This window comes from Urocampus carinirostris, chromosome 1 (assembly GCF_059441175.1).
Source record: "Urocampus carinirostris isolate Australia breed hairy pipefish chromosome 1, RoL_Ucar_1.0, whole genome shotgun sequence".
Taxonomy (NCBI): domain Eukaryota; kingdom Metazoa; phylum Chordata; class Actinopteri; order Syngnathiformes; family Syngnathidae; genus Urocampus; species Urocampus carinirostris.
Genome location: NC_142349.1, coordinates 47,906,840 through 47,930,840, shown reverse-complemented (window position 1 = coordinate 47,930,840; position 24,001 = coordinate 47,906,840). Strand labels below are relative to the sequence as shown.

The 24,001-nt window shown below is 38.9% G+C and overlaps 1 protein-coding gene across 1 annotated transcript; it reads right to left on the bottom strand.

The window, feature by feature from the left end:
• Positions 1–8,329: 8,329 nt before the first annotated feature.
• sox8a (SRY-box transcription factor 8a) lies at positions 8,330–16,646 on the bottom strand. Its single transcript, XM_088342961.1, has 3 exons — positions 16,039–16,646; positions 14,363–14,616; positions 8,330–11,759 (listed from the first exon to the last, which is right to left on the bottom strand). The coding sequence occupies exons 1-3, from the start codon at positions 16,458–16,460 to the stop codon at positions 11,101–11,103; spliced, it is 1,335 nt and encodes a 444-aa protein (XP_088199087.1). The 5' UTR covers positions 16,461–16,646; the 3' UTR covers positions 8,330–11,100.
• Positions 16,647–24,001: the final 7,355 nt, after the last annotated feature.

The window sequence follows — 24,001 nt, the reverse complement described above, 5'->3', positions numbered from 1 at the left end:
TGTTATAAGAGATGGGTGTGGTTTGAAAGATGTATCTTTGTGTATAGTGAAAGTTTACCAAGTGACCTAACATTCAAGGATTAGCTGACTTATTGTATACTGAGAGTGTTCTGACAAGGGTCCGCACACAAACCTCAGGTAAATGCTTCAATCAAATATAGAGATAATCATGAAATGCCTTTACTACAACCAAATAAATAATGTGATGATGTAAATAGTGAAAAAGTATAACTGGAAAAACTCATATAAAACTATGATAATATATGCAGTGACATTGTATAATATTGTAATGCAAGTCAAGTCTTTTGTGCTAAGAGTTAATCAGTGCAGTCAATTTCAATATTGCCATCTTCTGCAAAATGTTAAGATTCTATTTAACATGAACGTGCTTGTTACCAATTCTGTGCATCTGGACTCGGGTGGTACGCTGTTGGCAGAAGAGATAACAGAAAGTAAATTAATGATTGAGAGAAAGAAAAAAAAAATGGGCAACTAAATAACAACTGCCGTCGCTTTCAGACAAGTATTGAAAAGCTGTGGAGAGATGATGAGCTGCTCCATCGCCACCCCGTTCACAAATCACATTTGCCAAGCCGAAGTGAAATGAAAAAGACAAAGTGAAAGACTGTGGACAACTGTTCACAGAAACACAACCAGATGTCAATTTGTTGCTGCTTTTTTGCATCCCTTCATCTCAGCTTTTCTTTAGTTTCATGTATGGAATCAAAAACATTACTCTTTGCTGAGACTTAAAAACAAATCAAGCACCATTCAAAAATTCGAACAATAATAGAATATACCTTTAGAATAGAATATACCTTTATTGTCATTGTAACAAAATGGGTTAACATATTGTGACAACGAAATTGGGCATGACACTCCAGTTTCACACATTCACAGTGAGGTAAAAAGCCAAGAAGATAAAGGAACAGAGAAGATAAGGTTATAAAACAAGGAGGATAAGGCTATAGTTGTAATTTACATGATATTTACACAAGAAATGTCGGCATGTAGGATGTTACATACAGTTGGTATCGTAATACAGTTGGTATCGTAAGGGTTGTGCAATTTTGCATTTGGTGCAAAAGTCATCATACATGAAACGATCCAATGCACGTATGAGATACAGTCAAAAACAATTATGTTTAATGACATAAAAATCATTTTACCTAGTATACATATTTCTTTCGGAATACGATCGAATTGAGTTATTTCAGCAAAAAATAAAAAAATGATAAAATTATATTAAGTTATAGGTATGTCAATGACTCAACAACAAAAATAATGTTATCATAACATGTTCGAAAAGGGGTAGTCAGAAGCAGACGCTTATTTACTCGTCGATTGGTCAAAAACATTTGTTTCACAAATATTTTTATTTACATGTTCTCTTTACAGGAGAATGAGGGAGAAATAAAATCTAAGTCAAATCTGAACTTTCCTAAATACAGTTTATTCAAATGCCATATACTAGAAGTGTGTGTTAAGTCTAGATTTGAACACTTCTACTGAGGTTGCAGATTCAATCTCAGGGGGAAGAGCATTCCACAGCACCTGGGCTCGAATGGAGAACACTCTCGAACCTGCGGATCTCTTTTTGGCTCTTGGGATCATTAGTAGACATGAATAACATGTTTAGGTTTAAACTGTTTCTTAAAAAAATGCTTGTCATCTAAGATTAAATACAGGTGAAATGTAGCGTGACTGTCTTTTTTCACATACCACGAGTGGAATACACTCTTTTAGAATCTCTTTCCTAAAATATTAGTCGGTCACCTCACTAACATTTCATTATTGCTTTCAGTGACTCAGTAGTTGTCTTTTGTCATTAATCACAAAAGTAATCACAAAATGAAAATGTTGAACAAAGATTAAACAAAATCCACGAAAGCCATATAACGCAAGAGCCAATTAAACATGTGAATGCCAACATTCGAGATCCAAGTGGAAAGCGGCCAGGGAAACTCAGGAAGACGAGCAACCATTCTTTCTATGCACTTCCTTACTTAATCAGCCTTGCAATTCCCTGGTTTCAAAGTTCCCAGCTCCCTGTTTATTCTTTCTCTATGATTTTTCTCTCCCTCCCAGAATCTTGCCCTAAGTAGACCAGGCTCATTAGTTGGCATAAGGCAATGCTGGCAAGCTGGCTAACTTACTCTGGGGGGTGAACAAAATGAAATGGATGTGGTAAGGTGATGATGTGTGCACCAATTTGCCCCAGCGTGTGTTTTGGAATTTAACCTCACTCCAAATATTTTATATTACAGGATATTTTTGTGTGTTTGAGTTTTCCCTTCATCCATTTCGCCACTCACATGGAAGTCCCCACAAAATCTCGCCCAAGTTTTATTATGTGCTACAGTGGATGTAAAACATCTACACACACCCTGTAAACATTGACAGTGTTTTGCTCAAGTCAAATAATTAAACCAAGATGTTTAAAGATTGTTGATTTCAGAACTTTGATCCGATTTATGTCGTACAGAACTTCATCCTTGTATTTACCGATATGGGTGAGTGTAGAAAGATGGAGGCCTCAAACTACAGTATTTAGCGTATTCACTGCAAGGATTATGATAATTATTATTATTATTACCGTTATTATTGTCATCGCTATCCGGGATTTGGGTGTTTTCAGTCAGGGAATTCAATACAGCTTCAAAGAGCACCGTAGACATGAGTGAAACTTCAATGATGGTCGCCATAGGAGGATCACCCATGTTGAGATGCAAATATTTGGGTGGCATTTCCCATTTTGGTAGGGTTATTCACTTCTGGGGTGACATACATGATTGCTTGTAAAAGATTGTAATTCTGAACAAACTGGTTCTGTCCTGTGAGATTAAAATGTCGTTCTAAAAAAGCTGTCGAGTCAGCAAAACAAAAAATGCCATGTCAGTTTTTTTGGGGCAGTTTTCACATGTGGGGCAACCTACCTGACTGTCTGTAAAATATTGTATTGTTTCAATGTTGTTTTAGCCTGGGAAAGTGGAATGTCTTTCTGGGAAACACTGCTAGGTTAGCGAAACACAAAAATGCTGAGTCAGCAGGTTTGTGGTTTTCACATAGAAGCTAACTTACCTGAATGCCTGTAAAAGATGGTGTTGATATTCAATGTGTTTTTTGACCTGGGAGAGTGGAATGTCTTCCTGGGAAAAAATGCATGGTCAACAAAACTTCAAGTGCCGAGTCAATTTTTTTCTTTTTTTTTAGCGAGTATCACATCTAGGGTAACCTACCTGACTGCAACAGTCATATCTAAATTCCTTCCCCTTTTCTTGGGTGGACAGACAAGAAAATTAAAAAACAAACAGACGAATGGACACTTTGATCACAAACGTAAACTTTATAACCCCATCACTTTGCTCGTGGGTGAAAAATATAAAGTCGTGGGTGTCAGTGATTTCTGGCAATTGTCTCTGTGCTACCAGGCCAAAAATTTACATTTACTCAGATTTTTTTTTTTAGGGCAGTTTCATGAGACAAGTGAAAAACAACCCCCAAGTGGTTCTGGAGCAGGTCTCATAAAAAGCACGTAGAACATATATTTAACTGTTCGATAAAACCCGCAATGGACCAATGAACTCATTGTTTATTGAAGGTCAACAGTTTAAAATGTTTTTTTGTTGTTGTTAAGGTTTTATTTATTTCTTGTCCACGTCCTCACGGAAATTTCAACTGCGGCGTCTAAACTTTTACAGTGGAGGCGCTCCTCTTCAGACACAAGTGGACAAGTTTCAGATAAAAATGGACCCCAGTAACCTGAAGAGCCTTTTTACATCACTTTTATTCACTCCTCTTCTTTCTCAAGAGTTCTTCCTGAAAGTATTTGGCAAACACTAGCGCAAGAATAAAAAAAAAAGACTTTGAGGGAAGAAAAACAACAAGTCGTTCTTGAGCCACCCACACCCCATCTGCTGCGGTATTATCTTCTTTTATTATCCGCAGATTATGCGCACTGATAGGATTGTACTGTTTTGTGTGTGAGTTTTTAATTTTTATATGAGACAGTGAGAGAAGGGAGCAAGAAAATCATCCTCCGTTGTGCATCTAATTGTCCATTCAGGATCCTCTTAATGGCTTGTCAGTTCCCCCTTGCCCTTCCATTTTCTGTCCAATTAATTCCTTTGGAGCTCTCCGGATAAAGGGACACAATGAGGCCCCCTCGGCGGCATAATGAATCATTAAAATTCAGCAGTGCGGCCCCTGGCACTCGGCTTGGCATGCATGCCAGCCCGACTCGCTCAAAGCGGGACGGTCTCTCGTCCCCATTCTTTTGCCTTCTTTGCTTTTTAAGGGGGGTGATTGAGCTCCCCTCTTCCGTTTTTCGCTTGGATATGACAGTACCATTAATTCAGTGCCATGAACATATTTTCATGTCATTTACCACTCTTAGTATTGACAAAAAAATAATAATCTTGCTCCATTGTGAGAAAAAGTCAAACTCAAAGGTCCTATTTCGGGATTTTTTTTGTTGAAGTTTAAATTTAAAAAGCGGTAGATTAGTGTTTTCAAGGGGTAAAAAACTTAAGTCCCAACGAGTAAAGTCGTACTCTTGGCAGGTATGTAGAGTTGTGGATGCAGCCACCAATTACCAATGCAAGTGTCTTTGCATTAATGCTGATTTTGATTCAGAAAGTAGACCCATTCCAAAAATATCAGAATTCAGCACTTACTTACCATGAATTTCTGCTGCATTGTGTTGTGCCACTAAAAACGAGTAAGAAAGGCATACGGAAGAATACAAACTACAGAAATATTGAGTGATTACAACGTTTTACTCTCAGTTATGTCAGCTTCCTCTTGGTGGAACTCATGTTATCTCAAGTAAACATAAATTTCTTGACCAATGACTGTGTTTAAAATGCCCGTTTCTGTAATACTTCCTATATTTTTTCGTATTTTATGAATCAATATTGTTTATTTTTAATACATTTAGCTGTTTTTACCCCTAGGAAGAGCTAAATAATACACGGTGCCCCTTTAAATCAGCTGCCTTAGTGATGTAGAACCTCTGCGTAATGTCACGTTGCCTTCCCCAGCATCCACGCTGGATGGCAGAAAACACTGGCAGCCCTGAAGTTTTCCAGGATTTGCAGCTAACATTTTTTACAAAGTACGTTTGATGTATTTCCGAGCAATTGTATGTTAAGTAGGTACGAGTCGCGTCAAAGACACTTAGAATAATTAACTAGCTCGCGGTAACTAGCTATGTTAGCGTCTTACTGTTGCCGTTACTTTCTATTTTTGTGAATAGCCATGGATTCAAAAAACAGTAATCTTCCAAACATAACATATAGTGAAAACTCCTATGTGCTCTAGCATAAAGCTTTTTTTATGCCAAAACGAACTGACAAATTATAAATGGATAAAAGAGAGAACATCCAGAAGAGAGACGTCATTTCTTTAAAATGAATATTTTCAACATGCTCAAACGTGATTTCTATACAAGGTGCAATTGTCCCGTGGTTTACTCTCCTATTAAATTCCCCTAAAATGTTGGTAGAAAGTCATTTTACTAACGTTGGCGCAAGGGGAACGCCGGGGATGCATTTGTTGCCAAAACAAAGCACAGTAACGCGTGCCAGCTACAAAGAATTGGTAAACATCCAGAATTTTATAAGGTTTTAGATCAAAACTGGTACTCAATTTACAATATAATGTTACAGATGGGGGCAGCATGGCGGCGCAGTGGTTAGCGCATGTGCGGCAGAGTTCTAAGGTCTTGGGAACCTCCTGTGTGGGTTTAAATCCAGCTACCGGACTTCCTGTGCGGAGTTTGTATGTTTTCCCCATGCTTGCGTGGGTTTCCCCCAGGCACTCCGGTTTCCTCCCACATTCCAAAGACATGCATTTCAGGTGTATTGGCCAGTCCAAATTGTCCCTAGGTGTGAATGAGCGAGCGAGTTGTCTGTCCCTGTGTGCCCTGCGATTGACTGGCAACCAGTTCAGGGTGTCCCCTGCCCACTGCCCGATGATTGCTGGGATGGGCTCCAGCACCCCCGTGACCCTACTGAGGATAAGCGGTGCTGCTAATGAGATGAGATGTTACAGATGGTGTGGACTGAAGTCAGGCAGAGTAGACGTTTTGTTTAGATGTGTGAATATGTCAGGAGCAGAACAGCATCGCTCGCTAGCTAACGTTATCCTCGGTTTCTCTAAATAGCGCTTTTGGCAATTTCGGATAAGGCGAGCCACCTCAACTGACAGCTGCACAATATTCGTTTGACTAGTCATGGCCAATGGTGTTGAGGAGTATAGCTTTATTTGTTGTTGTGTAACGTTTACTGCCCTCGTCCACTGTTTACAAGAGGCGACTACCGTTCAGTATGGTGTCATCACATCGTAAGGTCACTTGTGTGCAAAGGGTCGATATAATCTCAGTGACATTGCCAAAACTGCATGACAGTAATTTACAGTTGTTATTGCATGTGGTAGAAAACCAGTACAGCTTTAGAATTTTGCTGTAAATTTGTTAAAATATTTTTCACATTATCAATGCCACAAACAAGATTTGAAAATAAGGGTATGTGTTGTCACACGTGGGACGAAGCCAGCAGCGGACAAAATTGCTTCGGCTTTGTTAATGTGTTGGCTGGCGTATTTGAATGCATTTCTATCAGTTAACATCTCGCTGATTTCAGTCATATTAGAGATACGGCACGTATAGAAACAAAAATATGTTTTGCTTTTCCATAGCACTTGGATATGTTAAAAAAGAGATAATGATGATTAATTATCAAGCTATTCAGTGCCAAAGACGGCTTTTCTCATAATTTACGTTTTCTCCTCCTACACTCAAAATTTTTTTTTATCAAATGCTTGAATGGAAAATGATGCCTATTTTAAAGTATCATTTAGTTGAGGAGAAAATAATTGAAACTATTTTCAAATCAGAAAATAACTTCCATATCATTTTGCTTATCTTGAAAAAATATCTACCAAAATGAAAAAAATAAAAATGTTAATTGAGGGACGGAGCCAAATGTGCTTCTTTATGCAACACCATTTAGTGGTCGAATAATATACACTGTCCCTTGAAGAAATATTTACCACCAATAGAAGAAAAGCAAAATCATACAAAATGTGCTAAAAATATATATTAAAAAAATCAAATAGTAAAGTTATAAATGTCAGTAAAAAACTTGTTAAATTAAATATGCAATATTTCCCTACAACTTAGTAGTATTTTATTTTCCCCAAAAAAATATTAAAATCGGTTAAAAATTAAGTAAAATATCTTAAAATTTGGATTTTTTTTTTTTAATAAGTGACATTTTGTGACCATGGAGTAAGATCATTTTTTTTGCAATGAACGTATAAATGAGTTATTCATTTCAGTAAAAATATATATCCTAAAATTAGGAAAAAAAAACAATGATAAGCGTCATTTTCTGTTAATGGGGAAAGAATATAAATCATCTTTTGCAATGCAGATAATAGGAGTAACAATAATTTTAAATTGGAAAAAAAAACTAATAAGAAACATTTTCTCACAATGGGATGAAACTATTTTTTCGTTTTTTTTTTTTTTAAGGTGAGTGAAGTGAAAATATCGTACAATTACAAAAATAAAACGAGCGTCATTTTCCGACAATGGGGTGAGGATATACATTATTTTTTTTGCAATGCGAGTGCTAAAGTGATGCTTGCGTCTAAACTAAAGCTAGCCAGAAAAAAATCCTATATTTGAATGCAGGTAGCAGTTGAATTAGCGGAAAATACAGTAATCATTTGCTGTATCGCGCTTTACTTACGGCAGCTTCACTACTTCATATCGTCATTACTTCATTGTGCATTTTGGTCTGCATTTTCATTGGCTTAAGAGAGGAGGATGCTCTCTATCACCAACACTGTTGGACCTCTCCACCCGCTAAACTTATTCTTGAGTCTCATGTGGCTCTTCGACACTTCTTAGTAGATCCATGGTGCTTTTTCAAAAAAGTTTGATAATAGATATGGTTTCTGTAGAACAGAACTGCAAGGTAAATGCAGTTTTCCATAATGGCCATATGATGGCGGCCAAGTATTATGTAAAGTAAACTGAATAGGGTTCTTAATAACGCAATAAAACAGAAAGATTATTTCTATAATACAAATTTGCCAGTACATAAATTATTAATAAAAAATAAATAAAAGAAAAAAAACTAGTACTTTTATTTGTAAAACAAATACTTGAGCATTTACTCCCCAAAAAAACGAAGGATTACTGTAATGGGACTACCAAACACAAATAGATATGGTCCACAGAGACAATCTATTTGTTCTTGATTTCTGAGATCACAATCTCATTTATATCTTCCATGATTTGAAAACATACACAAACAAGTTAAAATCAACATGTATTTTATTTTTCAACCCCCCCTGAAAAAATACAATAAAAATAAATCAGTCAGCACATGGGTTAGCTTGAAGATGTCCAGGATTGGAAAACCGAGTTAATAAAAAATCTTTTGCTCACACAATTTCCCTCAAAAGTATTCACCCATACTAACATACAGAAAATATCAGACATTTATACGGAGTGCGGATAAAATATTTAACAGCCTCTGCTTTTATTTCGGGAAATACTGACATTAAATCTTTCAAAAACTGGCCAAGTCATTCCTAGTCTTTCTGGATGCTGAGACGAAAACCAGGCAAATAAAAAAGGAAACACTTTGCAAAAAGGAGACGTGGTCCGTAAAATGGACTGGCACATTTACATATGGAGTTGGCATACACACACCCGCTCATATGTGAAGCCATGTGTCGTCCAGCTGACGCGTCAGTCATGTCATTTTATCCCATTTCCTTTAGCTCCCCGTCATGGCTAATCACAATTTGCTAGCCGACTTTACAGACACCTGTTCCGGCTCACATGCGCCCGTAACAAGGAATATCGCTTTTGATGGAATTCTGTCTTCTTTGGAATGATGTCTCTCATTTACGTTTTCTAATGAGAGCAAAAATAATTAAAAATACTCACACTGTTCATGTGCCCTCTAAAAGAAGAGCAACCAAAAATGCAAGAAGATAAATAGATATCAAAAACCTTGTACCATGTTAAGACTTGAAGTATGGGAATTCCAAAATGCAGTTCATTTTTAATGTTTACAGTTTTCATATCCCAGGAATTAGTCAGTAGCTTCTTTTACACAGCCGGATTTTTTTTACATGAAACCAGCATTTTTTTCATCATAGTTTGCTAAATCGAAGAATTGAACCGTAAAAGTGTGAAGTTTAGCTCTCCAAACTCACATTTTTTTATTGTGACAAAAGACGTAAATATCGTCGTCATCTAGTTATCCGATATGCAAAAGATGACACTTCTAGTTACTGATGTGTCGATCTCTGCGTAAAATAGGGTTTTGTAAACTATCGAAGGTTTTGGATAAACACTGACTTGTTCGTTTAAGAGTTGAAAGCCACCGTCAGTGTCAGGTTAACCATTAGGATTAATAGTAACTTTATTGACACTCGTGGTGTTTTGACTATGGTATGTTCAAGCCTTTGCATTGCTATAACCTTGACATTTCCGATTTCTTTTTTTCTTTGCAACAACTCCAAATGTTAAGGTTGACCTTTTAACATATACATATTTTTAATGCCCTGTGGAGTAATTCCTCTGATGCTTTTGCTTTGTTGAGAACTCATCAAAACCCTAAAACAGACAAAATATGTAATAATACCTCCAAAGGGTTAAATATTCCACATTATGTAGTGACGGCTATAATACAGTGCTTTACTGTTCATTTTGTGGAATGCTAGTTGAACTTTCATAATGTAGTTTCAGTTATGGCTATTTTTCAGGATCCCTTAATAAAACAAATAATGGCATTAGAACATGTAAGAGTTCCATTAAAAAAAAGCGAGTCTCCGACCTTAGCCTAAGTGTGGAAAAAGTTCAACCGTGGCTTCATCTATTTCAGTTTGCAGCAAATTCTGCATGGCGTGTACTCCGGATAATGAATAAAAGGTAAAGGAAGACATCTTCATGTATGGAACTTTTAAATGTTCTCAGTGTTGTCTTCAAAAGAATTCTGTGATGTCAAAACTGAATGTCCGGCATGCATTTCACATGTCTCACTCGATTCTATTTATTTATCAAGATACTGTGTCACTGTATAAGAGTGATGATATCCAGACTTTTCTAGGTTCTGTATCAAGATACAGATAAAAAAAGATGCTTTGAAAAACTTTGATAAAATTATTTTTAGAGGTATGCGTTATTTTATTAGAAAATAACTGGCAGACAACTTTCAGTAATTCTATTGTTTTGCAATACCTCTGGACAATAAATTTAATTAATTGAATAATTTGATATTTTTTAAAAAAAATACAGATTTGGAAAATGTGCTAAATGTGAAATCAATAAAAGGGAGTCATGGGTGGAATTTGAATAAGCAGACGCTGGTATTGATTATTATTATTGTTACAAAATAGATCATTGTGGCTTTTAAGCAAGTTAGTCACAAGTTACATTCAAGAGGTTTTGCACAAGTTAAGAGTATTATAATGAGTGTTATTTATAACACTAACACATTGGTTTGTTAAAATACATTCAGTTTTCCTATTTTGGGATTATTTCCAAAATGGCCCCTTCGTGCGAGCTATTCTCCATCCAACACAAAGACATTTCTGCCATCTAGAGAAAAAGCTGTGCTGCTATGTCCGTTCTCAAGTGTGTTTCTAGGACTTATCCAAGAAGCCTGTTAGCTTCTAAGCTAGCTGAAGAACAGTTCCTCATATTAGAGTTGAATATTGCGAAGTGTGTTTTTCTCCTTTTACTTGTTCAAATTGATCAAGGTCGATTGGCGCTTTTCACCTTCGAGGGACTTTAACTTTGTCGTCTGTAGTTACTTCTCTGATGCAGCTGTTTTGCGCGATCTGTGTGAAAGAGGCTAGTGTTTCGCCATTAAGTGCATGCTGTTAAAGAAATGGGGGAGGGAGAGAATTGTACAGGCGTTAGGGAAGTAATACACTTTCACGGAGGCACCACCATTAGTCCTCTCCGTGTGAAAAGTCACATGTCGCAGAGATAAAGTATTTTTTATAAAATCAGCAGGCACTTTTATTTGTTGTGCTTCCTTCGTTAGTAGTGCTGGAGCGGAACCCGGATTAAGGCCGAGTGAGGGTGGTGTAGACGGGCTGGTCCCAGCTGGAGGCGCCGGGGCTGTGAGCAGGGGCCACGGACAGGCCGTTGAGGATGGGGCTTCCGTATGGCCGTCTGGGCGAGTGGAAGTACGGGTACTGGTAGAGGCCCGACGGGTAGCCCGAGTACGGGTTGTAGTAGTTGGAGCTCTGCAGGTCGCTATAGTCACACTGCGAGGCGGCGATAGAGGGGACGCAGGCCTGGCTGTTGTATGCGGCGTAGTCGGGGTGCGACGGGGAATGCTCACTGTAGTGACTTGGGCTCAGTTGCTCCGTTTTGATGTGGAGGCGGTGCTGTGGCCCCTCAGGCGACGACGAGGACGCAACGTTCTTGCGACTCCATGCTGAGCCGCCGTAGGATGCGGCGTAAGAGGCCTGCTCGGAGGACCCGGAAGGCGCCGTGTGGCCGTTCAGAGGGAGGTACTGGTCAAACTCGTGCACGTCGAAGGCCTCCATGTTGCTGATGACGTCTGTGCTCAGCTCAGAGATGTCCACGTTGCTGAAGTCGATATTCTGCCGGCCGCTGTCGGGCAGGCGCCGTGCATCGTGTTTCGGGTCCTGCTTGGCGGCGAGATGGGCATCGGTTTTTGGGGTGGTGGGCGGTGTCGGCGGGCCGTGGGGCTGTCCTGAAGGAAGGAACAATAAAGAAAAACTATAGTCATACGGAAAAGCTGGCCTTTACAACAGTCCGAGCACGACTTGACACCAATTTCGGGTCAGGCCGGGTCTAAAATGTCAATCATTACGTTTGGGTCAGGCCTGGATTCTCTCTTGCCACCTTCTTAATGTCCCTTAAAACTCTTAATGACAAACTGCTGCTGTAGTTTATAGCCCAATTTCCAAATTTCCTGTCAACTCTTAAACAAATCGGTCAATGATGAAAAATTGTCAGTTAATGTAACTTCTGCAGAGACTTAAATATAAAAGATTTCAATTTTTTTACAGTCTCGTTTAACATTCATTTTGTGACAAAAGACAGGCTTTAGTGTGATGTCATAATTTACCCCTCCTTCTCTCGGATTTTCACAAATGAAACATGATATTTGATCCTGCAAATCAAGTTAATGGTTCGGGCTTTAATACCTGCAGGCTTTGGTCGTGTAAGGCAAACTTACCTCTGCTTTGCACCACTTTGACTAAAACAAATACTTATTAGGTCTGTCCAAATTAAATGGTTGTTTTGAATTAAAATGGACATTTCTGTTTAATTCCGAGCCATTGTTTTCACTCATACTGTTATGATTGACAATTCAGCAAAATTTCCTCCTAATTAAATGGACTAGTTCTTCAGGGTGACTTTTCCTCAAATCTCCCCATTTAAAAATCTCATGATATCATGGTTGACAAAAAGCTCACATGAGATAATATGTGAAAAACCATTCCACAATTTGGTTTCACCTGTTAGCATATCCCACATCAATATTTTTTATTTTTAAATTTTATTTTAATTTTAACTTTTTATCGTTGACATTTGTTTACAATTTTAAATATCATGTTTATGATTTTGCAGTGGTTAGAGTGTGTGCAATACAGTTCTGAGGTCATGAGATCGAACCTTCCTGTGCAGGGTTTGCATGTTCTCCCCGTGCTTGCGTGGGTTTCCTCCGGGCACTCCAATTTCCTCCCATATTCCCAAAACATGCAAGGTAATTTGCCAGTCAAATTGTCCCTAAGTGTGAGTTGTCTATCTCTGTGTGCCCTGCGACTGGCTGACAACGAGTTCAGGGTGTCCCCTGCCCACTGCCCGAAGATAGCTGGGAGGGGCTCCAGCACCCCCACAACCCTACTGAGGATAAGCGGTGCAGATAATGGATGGATGGATGTTTATGATTGAAATGTACTGTAAGAATATTTCAATATAATTTAATTAGAACAATACACGATTTGTTAATAAAACAGTATATAATATACATTTAATAATAACATAGCAGTTAATTCATAAATCAGATTTATACAGATATGCAATGTATTTCTCCTTTTTCTTTTAATAGTTAAGATTTTTCTGTTTGTCTTTAGGTGAAATGACGTTATCAGCAGGGTTGGGTAGGGTTACTTTGACTTGATTACTTTCAATTACTTTTGGATTACTCCGATACCAAATATGCTCATAAAAGACAAAATAAACTAAATATGAATAAAATAACTAAATTTTGTCCTGGCTTGGGGAGTAACGGATTACATGGAACGGTAAAAATGATGTTGGCAAGCTGTTTGGATTTATTTTCCTTTTGTTTCTGTTGCATTTTTAGTAATTTTGCCGGAGATCAAAGATATCAAAGCCAGGAGAGAAAGCTTACCACGTGTTGTGAGTCAAGTCAAGTCAAGTCAAGTCATTTTTATTTGTATGGCCCTAAATCACGAAGAGTCTCAAAGGGCTTCACAGATTATTACACTATATTACACAGACTATATTCTAGACTATCATAGTTTTATTCATATTTAGTTTCTTTTGTCTTTTATTAGCATATTTGGTATTGGAGTAATCCAAAAGTGATTGAAAAGTAATCAAGTTAAAGTAACCCTACCCAACCCTGGTTATCAGTAACACCCAATCCTCGTATACTCATAGCAATGGCGTGGTTTTGGCATGGACGCAGGGGACCTCTGTCAATACCAAACAGTCATTGTTTTGTCCCCAACAATAAAATGTGATCTCTTAAAAAATGTGCTATGTCCTCACTAATGCCAAAACCAAACGTATGCCCTTGACTAAGTAAAAATCCATATAGCTAATCTCTGGAGAAAATGATGTTCTTGCCCCTCAATATTTGTACAATTACGACTAAGGATTTGGTGTCGGTGGACAGCAGGGGCGTTGGTTTGAGCTTGCCGTTGATGGGGATATATCGCACTTTTTCAAGTGATCTCATATAAATAGTTAGGATAAAATAATTACTGCTTCATATCAGTAGGGACATGTTTAAATTGATTACATGTTATTTGTGGGGACAATTGCTATATGATTACACCATTGTCAAATATAATCCAATAGAATTATTTGTCTGCTCACCAGTTTAATGTGGCACATGACAGTCCAAGCCAAATCTAGCCCATTGGTGGACTAATAGATTGTCCTGGAAATCAACTGAATTCAAGAACTCAATAAATCTCAATGTAACTTTAACAACCCAAAAATTTTAACAGAAAAAAAAACAATTTTCACCATATTGTTAATTAAGTCCTAGTTTCCAATATTTGACTCTATAAAGGACTCTACAATGGAACTGACCAGTATGCTCAGGATGATGGTGGCCGTCGCCCATGCCGCCGAGTCCAGCCATCCCAGGTTCTGCTTTGTACATGTGATGATGATGATGATGATGTTGGGCCAGCTCTGCACCAGAGTCAGAGTCGCTCTGGCCCGGCTTGATGTTCTTCCTCCGCCTGGGCTGGTACTTGTAGTCTGGGTGATCCTTTTTATGCTGAACCCTGAGGCGCTCAGCCTCGTCCACAAATGGTCTCTTTTCACTCTCGGAGAGCAACCTATCGAGAAAAATTGGTCATGAGAACATTATTATTCAGGTCATTGTTAAAACTATTCTTGAACAATTTTTCATTTGTAATTTGTGAACAATCAACCTTCATTCAAAAGATACAAGACACCAAGAAAAGTCAATTTATCAGAAGTATGAATTTGGTGTTTTCCTCAATGGCAGTGGTCCCAAATTATGGTCTATAGGCCAGGTATGGCCCGCTTCCACAGTTTGTCGTCCCCCTGATGAGCATTTTTTTTTTTTCCAGCCCAAAAACCTCAGAGCCTCAGCGTGCGTTTTGAATTGTAATGGGATTTAAACCCATTGGTGGTAAGAGTGCCGAACTCTTGCCACTTGACTTCCAAAGATATAGATGACATAAAGGGATCTCATTATTACACTATCTTTAGTCACTGACCCATATGACTGTGAATGTTGTTGTGCATTCCAAACATTACAATGGTAATTATTGTGTCACTAATAATGTTCAGAATAGAAGAATGTAAGAAAGTAGGGATACATTCTTGTACTCTGTGCTTGAAACAGTGTCCGGGTAACTTTGATAAACTGTACTTTGTACGGCCAAATAAACATGCCAACAACACTTTGAAGACATAGTTGGTGGCGTGATCATGGCATCCCAAGGGTTCATTATCAGACCAGCACGACGAGGGAACAGAATCCGATTTGATGGCGGTAAAATTCAGGAACTGTTTTAATAAATATCTGAGTAACACAAAATGTTGTAAAGGTGTTATTAAGTTTTCACAATAACGCGTTACAATACTCGTTTCGGAGAAAAATAGTTGCTCTTAAAGAACGTGTTACTCCCAACACTTGGTATCAGAGAGAAATGTTAATTTCGTTGTGCATTTCACATTTGTCATTTAAAATGTTTGGGATAGAATAGAAGAATAGAATATAATTTAATGTTTTTTTAACAGATGAAACGCACAACGGAATTAGTATCCGTCCCTGGTACCGTGAATAAAGATAGTGTGATAACGAGATAAAATACTGGCTTTTCACAAGTCATCTATACAACTGGTGGTCCGGTGCTTTGTCAACTAATCTAATCTAGGTTTATGTTCTGAGAACTTTTGTCAGTAAAGAACCCGGGTTTTTTTGTGGGTTATTATTTGTTTCATAACTTGTGTTATTATTATTTTCTGACTTTTTCAGAAGGAATTGTTATTTCAATAATAGTCTTTTTTGTCTTTTGTTCTGTGAATACGTTTTATTTGATATGGCTTTCTGAGAAAATGTATTTTATTACATTAAGCTACAATTGTCACACTTTTTCTGTCACAAACTGACTCTGGCCCCTCATCAAAGAGGAAAACGTTATGTAGCCCTCACAGGAAAAAGTTTGGGGACCCCATACACTGGGATAGATCTCATAATGTAACGTAGACATAAGGTATTTTCTTACCGCCACAGCTTGCCTAGCGTCTTGCTGAGTTCGGCGTTGTGCAGGTGCGGGTATTGGTCAGCCAATTTCCTGCGGGCCGCCTGCGCCCAAACCATGAATGCGTTCATGGGCCTCTTAACGTGCGGTTTGCTCTTCAGCGAGCCGTTTCCACGCACGGGCATGGGGACGAGGGACCAGTCGTACCCTTTGAGAACCTGCGACACAGCGTCCCTTATGCAAGCTGGGAAACGCTCGTCGTCCTCCGAGTCCAACTTCTTTCCCAAGCCGGCGAGCAAAGAAGCAGCGTGGCCGTCGGAACCAGTAGGCGAGGACGGCGCGTCCGAGTCGGACTCGTCCTGGGACATGGAGCTGCTGGTGCCCTCTGGGCTGCAAGGGTGGTGCTCGCCCGCGCATTTGTCGTGCTCCTCGGTCATTTTAAGCATTCTTCTTCTCACCTTGGATTCCTCAAGCAATAGGAGGAGGGCTTCGTGCGCCTTTTACGCACCGTGCGTAAAAACGTTTAATCCTTCTGTCCTTCGATCTTCAGCAGCTAGTGCTTGTTTTTCTTCATCACGGTGGCGTGGATAGGTGTCTTCAAAGTTTTCTCGCGAGGCGAGGTCTTCCGTGTAATGTGCACGCTGCGGGTTTGCACAATTTGACTTGGTGGTTGCACTTCGTCACGCACTCCGCCTTCTGCCTGCGATTGGCCATTGGAACAAGCCAACCACTCACCGCTTGCATTACTTTCGTTTTGTTAAGTCTCTTGTTTGCCTCCCTCATCTTTTTGCAGTTTTTGGTTAAGAGTAAGCGTTGTGACTATCATGTGCCACATTAAACTGGTGAGCAGACAAATAATTCTATTGGATTATATTTGACAATGGTGTAGTCATATAGCAATATCAACAATATATTATAATGTGTAACTGTTTTTTCAACCTTTCATATTAAATGAACATAAATAAATACAATTTAATAATGATTTAGACTACAATTTTAGAGCAATTGAAAAATAAACGGGCTAAATATCATCTTAATACCTTAATACCTAGACGTCATCATGTGGATATTATGGAAAATTGCATTTACCCTTGGGTCGGCAAGCTTAAACATATTGAACTTAAAAAAAAAGAACTGAAACCAAAAAAACTAAAAAATAATTATAGGCAGCACGGCGATGCAGTGGTTAGCGCGTGTGCGGCACAGTTCTGAGTTCATGAGATCGAACCTTCCTGTGTGGAGTTTGCATGTTCTCCCCGTGCTTGCGTGGCTTTCCTCCGGGCACTCCAGTTTCCTCCCACATTCCAAAACCATGCAAGTCAGTTTAATTGGCCGGAGAGAAAGTTGAAAATGAAAAAGATTTGTGCAGTCAGACCGCAATGTCATTGACCCGCAGGTGGATAAGCAGAAAAACAGTTGGGACAAATGTTTAGCCCAGGGGTGTCAAACTCATTTTAACTCAGGGGCAACACGACAGAACAAACATTTTCTCGGGGCCGCACTAGTAGATTAGAGAAAAAGAAAGAGAGAAAGGGAGGGAGAGAGAGAGAGAGAGAGAGAGAGAGAGAGAGAGAGAAAAAAGAGAGAGAGTGAGAAAAAGTGAGCAACAAAAGAAAAATAGTGAGAGAGGGGGAAAGAAAAAAAGAGAACGGGAAAGGAAGAGAGAGAGGCAAGTCATGTTTATTTGTATAGCCCAAAATCACAAAGAGTCTCAAAGGGCTGCACAGACCACAGATTATTGCAAACCACAGACTAAGAGAAAGACAGAAAAGAGAGAGATAAGGAAAAAGGGATGACAGAGCAAAAGAAGCTAAAAAGACACAAAGAAACAGACGAAGAGTGTGAAAGAGAGAGAGACAGAGATTGAGAGAAAAAGGGAGGAAAAGAGAGGGAGAGAGAGAAAGAAATACAAGTCCAGTGTCTTTGTGAGAGGCATATGTCTTTGGCAACATCAAGTGGACATATTGCAACCTGCAGCTCATTTTTCTCTTGCACTTCCCTCAGCGTTGTCTCGCGAGCCAGATTCAATCCCTTAGCGGGCCTGATCCGGCCCACGGGCTGCCTGTTTGACACCCCTGTTTCAGCCAATCAGAATGCAGAACACAATGAACGATGAAAAGTGGCGAATCCGTGATAAGTAAATTGCGATACAGCGAGTGATTTGTGTATATATTTATGTTTTCCGAGTTGTCGGGAACAAATATTTTCTCATTAGTAATACAATTAAAATGTTCAAAGAGCTGTACAGAATTTGGAACTTTTTTACTCCCTCCCACCATCTCCTTGCTTGTGTCATAATTGCAGCCTCAGTCAGCTCGTTCGTGATGCGTGTGCAAGTACGTGCTTGTATTAAAAGCGCTCAAAACATTTTTTTTTTAATCTTTCAGTATGTTTGGATTGGCGTTTGGTCTCTACTTGGAGAATACCTTTTTATTACTTTTACCAATTTCATGCTACTCTAACGGAAAAATAAAAACAGGGAGACGAGCTTGACGTCACATTACAGCACTCCCTGCACCCCACATTCCTCCTATTGAAACTGCTTCGCCCCAAACAGCTAAAAGTTAAATAAAAGCAGATGGGCGAAGTCAAAATAAAACATAGGGATTCCTTGAACTTTGATGGGAATTCTTAACACATACTTATTCAAGAAAATATTTAACTTTCAATGTTTTAAAGACACCTCCAACGCACCCCACCTTTAAGAGTTTTCCCTTTGCTCTTTCTGTGTTTAAAAGCAGCTCGAGACAGAAGTGCCTACCAAAATGAATACATCCAACCAACATTTGTTTTAATCTGTTGTGTAAGTGAGGTAATTTAAAACTACCAAGCATATTTTCACACAAAGGTAAAAAAATGCAGATTTATTTTGTCTAAAAACTACACAAAATTGTGTGACTTTAATTTAGAATTTTTGAGTTGAAAGTCTTTTGATAGACATTGGCTAACTTTCAACCGCCCCCAACAATTAATCCAGGTTGTCTATTGAGCAATGTTGAGGAGCCAAATTGTGTCTGTTGCCACTGGTTTTAATCACAGCCAGCGACTGTCACCATGTGCCGGGACCTCCTGTTGACCCTTCACCCCCAAAATATCTCCTATTAAAACGCCATAATGAACGCTTTACTGGACCAATTGCAAGTTTTATTTGAACCTATTTGGCGGTGGGCAGTGGAGGAACAAACTAGTGAACGGAGTGAGGGGGACTGAAGGAAACAATTAGCCCAGACCATCTGAGGGTGTGTTTTTGGCCTTCAGCCATACTTTTTTTTATGTCAAAAGCATAAAAGAACTCAAGTGTTTCCAGATTATCTTCTGCCATTTCTCAACTCTTTCTCTCTTCCCATAGTTTGGCGTGTTCATTTGAATTAAGAAAGACGAACAACAAGGATTTGGAAGCTGCATTAGTAGCAGATAGCTCGTTTCCCCTCCAGGAATCTGAGATCTGCTAAATGTCAGGTGTCTCTGCGCTGCACGGGCAAAAAGATGGCTTACTTGTGTTCTTTTCTACTTCGCCCAAATATAACGCGCAATGGCAAAAGGCGATGTCATCACCTGTATTTGTTTGCTAGTTTTGACGCTTGCAAAATGGAAAAACTAATCTCTTTCTGTTACCTCTCCAGATCCAGAACCACTTAGCAGGCCTAAAATGAGTAAAAGGTAGTTTGGAGTCAGTTGGGGTTTTCTCGAGGGTTTTTGGAAAGAGGATATGTTGGTCATTTTCTTCTCAAGGGAAATGGGAAATAAAAGTACTGTTAACTACAACTTGAATTTAGCTACATCTAATTAAATACTGATGGTGTTTGGGGTTTACACTGTTCCTCAAAATTCCTCAACACAAAACTAAAACAATTATGCAACAACTCTGTTGAATACTTTTAACCACAAATATTGTTTACAACTAAATGCTATTGGTTCAGTAACTTATGGTTTTGATTTCCCCTGGGGTCTTAAAATCATTCGTATTCTTTAAAAATAATAGGTTTGTTTTAATGGTGTTGGGTATGAAGGATTGTCTATTAGGTAAATGCATTGGATCATGCATCAATTTTAGTTTGAATGCTTCCGCGATTTGAAATTACCAATATTTTTAAGAGTTGTTATCATCGCATGTTGATTTATTTTTTGTTTGGCTGGTTGTTTTGAAATCAATTGATAGTTTCGTTAAATATCATGGTGTATGATGTATTCATGTATATACATACCTATTTTAACTAGTTAGTTTGTTAGATAGTGTTTTAACTTACCTTTTTCTCCTTTCGCGTGTTCGTTTGATTCTAAGTAGAAAAGAGGTAGGTTTTCAATATAAATTCTGAAAAAGAATAGGCAGTTCCTTCTAAAGCACGATCAGGAACCTATGGCTCGCGAGCCATATTTCGCTCTTTTCATGAATACATACAGCTCGGATACAAAATAGAAAATGTATACATATTTAATACAATAATTCAACTTATAAACAAACCTTTTACTCGGATCCTCTAGCAAAGCACCTGGCGCAAATTGATTGGCTGAGCGGTAAGAATGGGCGGAGCTATACACAGGACAGGACACATGAACTTCTTCTCGCCCAGCGCCGTCTGCTATGAAGGTAAATATGTTGGTTTCCTCGGTTGGAGTATTTTGTGACATATTTACAAAAGCACGTTGTTTCAAAACAATTATACATCCCTTATCTGCACCGCTAATCCTTATAGGGTCGCAGGGGGTGCTGGAGCCCATTCAAGATCTCTTCAGGCAGTGGGAAGGGGACACCCTTAACTGCCAGTCGCAGGGCACACAGGAATAGACAACTCACTCGCTCATTCACACCTAGGGACAAGTTAGACAGGCCAATTATCCTGATATGCATGTTTTTGAAATGTGCGAGGAAACCGGAGTGCAAACTCCGCACAGGAAGGCTGGTAGCTGGATTTGATCCCAGGACTTCAGAACTGCGCCGTAGACACGCTAACCTCTCAACCGCCGTGCTGCCCTGGAAACAACTATTTAGGACAAAAATTAGCCTTAAAACTCCACAGGAACAGCAGGAGGGAGACATGTTTTAAGTGGTATATTTATGTTGATATGGGGCACAGGCTCTGGTATTATTATTTCATATATTTTATCAAATTGTGAAACATCACATAGTGAAATAAAATGTGCTGAAGAATCGGCTTTTGTCTTAAAATATATAGTGCAGCTCTCTCAAGAAAAAATATCTAAATGTCTCTTTGGCCAAAAAGGTTCCTGACCTTTGTTCTAAACTTTTACTACAAAATATTTTGGGCACAAATCTGCTACACAACAATGGCTGTAGAAATTTACCTGTGCAAAGACTGAGGTTGTTTATCATCCGATACAAAATTGGTGGTTCATACGCAAGAAAATGTAAATCAATTTCAAATTCAAACATTAAACATTGAAGGGATCCTCTGGGAAATCTTGCTCACGCAGCCCAAACTTTGCAGAGAAAATCACCCAAATTCCGTTCACAGGGATGCTTAATGTGATCTTCCTCCAATGCGCCGGCACCCAGGACTTGAGCTTATCAAATCTCCTTATGAGCTTAAAATGATTTTTCCTGTCTGTAATTGTGTATTCTACACAAAGAAGTAAGGTAATAGACTTCAAAATGGTGCTTAAGCCCACTCCCGACCACAAAATAAAACCAAAATTGCATACTTATAACCAGGGTTGGGTAGGGTTACTTTAACTGGATTACTTTCAATTACTTTTGGATTACTCCAATACCAAATATGCTAATAAAAGACAAAATAAACTAAATATGAATAAAATTATGACTCACAACACGTGGTAAGCTTTCTCTCCTGGATTTAATCTCTTTGATCTCCGGCAAAACTAACATAAAATGCGACAGAAACAAAATGAAAATAAATTTAAACAGCTTGCTAACATCATTTTTGCCCTTCCATGGATTCCGTTACTCCCCAAGCCTGCACAACATTTTGTAATTCTATTCATATTTAGTTTATTTTGTCTTTTATTAGCATATTTGGCATTGGAGTAATCCAAAAGTAATTGAAAGTAATCCAGTTAAAGTAACCCTACCCAACCCTGCTTATAACTAAATCAATAAGGATTTTATAACTGAATAGATTATGCAGTCCTGATTAATTGTAGGCATCATTTGTAGTTCGATTTATACAATGCTGGGGTCACAACAACAAATGTCTAAGATTAGGACTACAAGTGTGTTTTTTTTTAACAGGTTGAGTGAAATCCCAGACTTAAACATGTACTTGAAAACACGTCCCCTGTTCTAAATTAACTCTAGGGCAGTAACACACCAAAAACACAGGAATAATGTTTTAGCCCCAAGCCAAGTGTATTCAGCTCACAGTTCCAAAGCTTTGGAGCAGAGGTCCGCTAGTTTTGTTTTTGTTTTATCTTAATGCAGACACAAAATGCGAAGAACGACACATCACATGTTCTACCGCGTCCCCAAGTTATCTCAAAGGAGTGTAGGCGTGTGTTTTCCATTCTCTCCGATCCAGCCAACACATCCCCCTCAAGCCTTCCCCTCTTCCAAACTCTTCTCGCCGCCCGCTCATCTTCACAGCATATGCTCAGAATAAAACTTGCAGATTTCTGTTTTTTTTTTCTTTTTCCGGCATAGCAGACTCCTTCGTTTGAGTGTGAAATTGACGGAGCAGGTTATATGGACATGCTTTGAGAAGCCGAGATGGGGGTAAACTGTAAATGAACTCAAACAGCATCCATCCTGCCTTTGAGAAACAGATCGAGTGGTCTTTGAGAACCCTCTTATTGTTGACGTGTTAATTTTCTCATCTCATCTCATTAGCCGTACCCCTTATCCTCATTAGGGTCGCGGGGGGGCTGGAGCCCATCCCAGCCATCTCCGGGCAGTGGGCAGGGGACACCCTCAACTGGTTGCCAGCCAATCGCAGGGCACACAGGGACAGACAACTCATCCGCTCATTCACACCTAGGGACAATTTGGACCGGCCAATTCACCTGAAATGCATGTTTTTGGATCGTGGGAGAAAACCGGAGTGCCCGGAGGAAACCCACGCAATTTTGTTTTGCAAAAAGGACACAAAAGAGGAACGAAATCTCAGTGGCAGCTTAGATGCCAACTTTTGAGCTCTCATTTTAAACCCTGTTTGTTGTTGGTTTTTGGACAATAATTGTATGAAAAGTGTTGTGATTTTTGTTTTGTTATTTATTTATTTTTTTCAAAATTACAAACTGTGTTTTTAATTGTTGGTCAATGATACTGCATACAGTAACTGTTCTGCTTTTGAGAAACCTACAGAGTGGTTTTTGAGTGCCCTCTTGTGGTTATTAATGCACTCAGTGTTTATACAAATAATTTTAGTGATGAAACAAGATGACATAATGTAAATTTATGTTCTATATTATGAACTACTTAAACTATTTACCTTAATGTAGTTTTAATGTCATGCCCCTCATAGTAACACCCAAAAACATAAGAATACAATTAAAAAGACCAAAATGTTGTAACCCCTAGCAATGTCAAATAAATTCAGCTCACAGTTCCAAAGTTTTAGCTCACCTAGAGGAAGCTGACACAATTGTCCCTCATCTTGCTGCTAAAGGTCCCTGCAAAAAAACAAAAATATGAAAAGCTGGGCTAGATCAAAAAGAAAAAACTCTGCAGTTTGGTCACTTTGAATCTCCCTTGTGCTTCAAAGCACTCATTTTAGGTTGCACTAAAAATACATCAACAAATAAGGGTCAAATATTAAACAGTGTCCCTTTAACTTAGTATGAGGGGTGTACTGTATAATGGTGGGTGACAATAGTTCCAGAGGTCATTCATTCTAGAATGTATTAGAACATTTAAATGAAATTATCCATCCATTATCTGCACCGCTTATCCGTAGTAGGGTCGTGGGGGCGCTGGAGCCCATCCCAGCTATCTTCGGGCAGTGGACAGGGGACACCCTGAACCGGTTGCCAGCCAGTCACTGGGTACACAGGGAGAAACATCCAGAGGCTCAAT